The following is a 3394-nucleotide window of genomic DNA, read 5'->3' as shown; positions in this document are numbered from 1 at the left end:
TTGGACCAAAAATTTATTAGCAAACAGAAGATAGGTGGGTGTAGAAACTTGTAAGCTACTCAATCTAATGCTAATAGTTATATTACTGATGAGCAAAAAGAAATTTAAGTCATACTTATGTAATCTTTATTCGTTTAGAATAAATGAAATCTACTGCATTTATAGTCGACATGATTTTTTGTAATTAAAACTGTCACCTTTATATCTAGGTAGATCAAATATTTTAACGTATTAACATTTAAACAAAAATATAACAAAACAATTATTTTAAGATAACAGAACAAGCGTACAATTCTGTTTCCATGTATTTTGTTTTTCATATTCCGCCTACGTGGCTTGTAAACATGTTGTATCACCCATTTACAATGTAATAAAATAGATGTTAGAAAGAAAAAAAGATAGATGGTGCTTGTGATACATTAATCAAAAAGCCAATAATTTATGAGTTACGCTAGGTTTTAGTAGCCGATAAAATTTTGTCACTATTTTTAGGGTTTTAGCTGAAAGATATTAGAGAACGTAACTTATTAACAGTAGCATTTTTTTAATCACCAACATTTTGAATTGTTGAAGATTTATTTGTACATAAACATGCTATTAAAAGTTGAAATGGTCCAATATTGAATGCAATATTTTATCAAAACATTGAATGCAATAGAAAATAACGTTTCAAATAACATGAATGAAACAATGGACAAAATTTCCTTATGATCTCTAAATTTGAAATTTAACCGTAATAATATATTTGTCGACTAATTTGAGACGACCCATAATCAGTTTTAAACCCGCTAACTTTTATACAGAGTGGTGAATTGTTAAAAATAAAATAAACGGAGCTGATTAGCATAAAAAATCACGAGTTTGGAATGAGTCAACTCGAGCGAGTAAGGTGTGAAACTCGAAAGAGAGCGAGTGAGAGGATTAAGGAATGTGAGAGATACGCGACGAAGCGAAGAGTTTTTGATTATATCTAAAAGGAAAAAAAGATACCCCACAAAATTTACAGAATCTTCTCGTTTTCCCCTTCCTTCAATCAATCTTCTTCTCTCTTCTCTCTCTCTTTAGATTCCATCGTTTTCTTTTAAATCGATTCACACAGATCTCTTCTCAGGTTGTTTCTCCACAGTGTTGTTCTAACTCACCAGAGAAAACCTCTATCATGACAAATTTCTGGAAAAGTTTGAGTTTTTAGGATCAAACTTTGTTTCTTTTTGGGAAAAGAAAAATGGGTTCTTTAGGAGATGAGCTAAGTCTAGGATCGAGAAGACACAGCTCGATGCCCATAACGATCTGTGGGTTTCCGAGAAAAGCTTTGAAGATCATGAATTTTGTGGTGGAGAAAGGTTGTAAACTCGAGGAACATCTTAAGAAGCTTGAAGAAGAGAAGAGGAAGATCCAAAGCTCTGAACTTGAGCTTCCTCTATGTTTGCAGATTTTAAACGATGGTTCGTGAATTGATCTTTTCAAAATCTTCCCAATTTTGAGTAGGTAGATTTTTGATTTTGGATGCTGAAAGTATGTTTCTTGCGACGATTTTGTTCTGTTTTTGCAGCGATTTCGTATCTCAAGGAGGAAAATAAGAGATGCTCAGAGATGGATACTCAACCATTGTTGAAAGATTTCATCTCTCTTAATAAACCTACTCGAGAAGAACATGACGAAGAAGAATGGCGACATGGAGATGGACTGTTGCTGAAAAGAGAGGAGCTAGTCAAGGAGAAAGAGTTTCAGCTATGGAGAGACAAAGATCACACGAAGATCAAGAACAAACTAGAGATTGAGGTTAAAAAAACCCCTGAAATTGAGATAACATTTGGAGAATTTGGATGATGTCTCCAAGCATGTTTTAGATAAGAATCAGGACAAGGACTGAGTTTGAGATTGTTTTGGTTTGATTTTAACTGTTGCAGAGAAGTGAGGAGAAATCTTCAAATGGCTTATCATCTATGTTGTTGATCCCTCGCACAATTCCTAAGGTAGAAACCGGTTTAGGCCTCGGTTTAACTACTAGCACGATGGTTAACGAAAGAAGAAAAGAAATGGCCTCTTGTGGTTTTACCTCTTCCTCTACGCCACAACCACCATCATTTCTTCAAAAGCAAGCTTTGCGGAAGCAAAGAAGGTGTTGGACTCCTGAGTTGCATCGCCGTTTTGTAGATGCATTACAACACCTCGGTGGACCGGGAGGTAAAAAAGATAGAGAATCTCTTTAAATCGATGTGATTGTACTGATTGATCTTCTTGTTCTTGAGTTTAGTTACTTATATCTTTGCCTTGCTTGTGTTAACAGTGGCAACTCCTAAACAAATCAGAGAGCATATGCAAGAAGAAGGCTTAACCAACGATGAAGTGAAGAGTCATTTACAGGTAACAACTAAAAGAAAAGTTGACATTTTTGTTTCTGTTAACAACTGTTACTGAGAACCCATTTTTCCATTTTCTCTGTTATGTGTATAGAAATACCGGTTACACATGAGGAAGCCTAATTCGAATCCGGAGAAACAATCAGTAGTTGTTTTAGGGTTTAAATTGTGGAATTCATCACAAGAGGAAGAAGAAACCGGTGAAGGAGGAGGAGATTCATCAAAAAGAAGCAATTCGAAATCGGATTCTCCACAAGGTCCTTTGCAGTTACCTTGTACAACAACTACAACAGGTGGAGATAGTAGCATGGAAGATGCTGAAGATGCTAAATCTGAAAGCTTTCAGATGGAGAGAGTGAGATCTCCTTAAATCTCAAATCTTTTTCAAGAACCAAACTCTTGATTCCGTTTCTGTTTATTTTGGATTCACTACTAGTGAATGAGAGCAATAATTATAGAAAGGATATAAATTTATATATTTATAGAAAGAAAGTGAGAGTAATATAGTGGAGCAATGAGTGAGAGAATGGTTCAATTATTTGCAGAGATTGTAAGTGTATTTTTGTGTACGGCTTTTTTTGGTTGGGTTTAATTGAGGCATTACCCGAGTAATAATGTTTATGTTTGTTTCAGAATTTTTTTAGTTCAAAGAAAGAAAAAGAAGAAAATATGAATTAGTTACGTGTTCGGTGTTTCTTGATTTGGAAAGCATAATAATAGGAGGAACATAAGCATGTGTTTGGTCATTTATTCGGATTCGTATAATGATTTGAATTTTCTTAAATATGCTTTCAAATTACTGTATGTTCTTCAACGCTCACCTAATCATGCGGTCGTTCATTTCAATCGACTAAAAGGTCTAAGCTTTGACCGACAGATACTGTACTACATAGTTTTATTACTCTATTATTTATTTGTAGTATGATTTTTTTTTCAACATCTTAGTAGAAATTTCTGTTTTTTTTTCCCGATACTAATTTGATTTAATAATCAAAGCTTAGTTGTTTCAAAGAGCAAGACATTTTAAGCAT

The 3394-nt window shown here is 34.1% G+C and overlaps 1 protein-coding gene across 1 annotated transcript; it reads left to right on the top strand.

Annotated features, from left to right (window-relative positions):
* The first annotated feature begins 1009 nt into the window (after positions 1 to 1009).
* On the top strand, positions 1010 to 2990 carry LOC18011288 (transcription factor HHO6). Its single transcript, XM_006393183.2, has 5 exons — positions 1010 to 1445; positions 1553 to 1782; positions 1911 to 2187; positions 2291 to 2367; positions 2458 to 2990. Exons 1-5 carry the CDS (start codon positions 1226 to 1228, stop codon positions 2731 to 2733), a joined length of 1080 nt encoding a protein of 359 aa, XP_006393245.1. The 5' UTR covers positions 1010 to 1225; the 3' UTR covers positions 2734 to 2990.
* The last annotated feature ends 404 nt before the right edge of the window (positions 2991 to 3394 follow it).

Source organism: Eutrema salsugineum, unplaced genomic scaffold (genome assembly GCF_000478725.1).
Source record: "Eutrema salsugineum unplaced genomic scaffold, Eutsalg1_0 scaffold_7, whole genome shotgun sequence".
NCBI lineage: Eukaryota > Viridiplantae > Streptophyta > Magnoliopsida > Brassicales > Brassicaceae > Eutrema > Eutrema salsugineum.
This window is presented reverse-complemented; position numbering and strand designations above follow the sequence as displayed.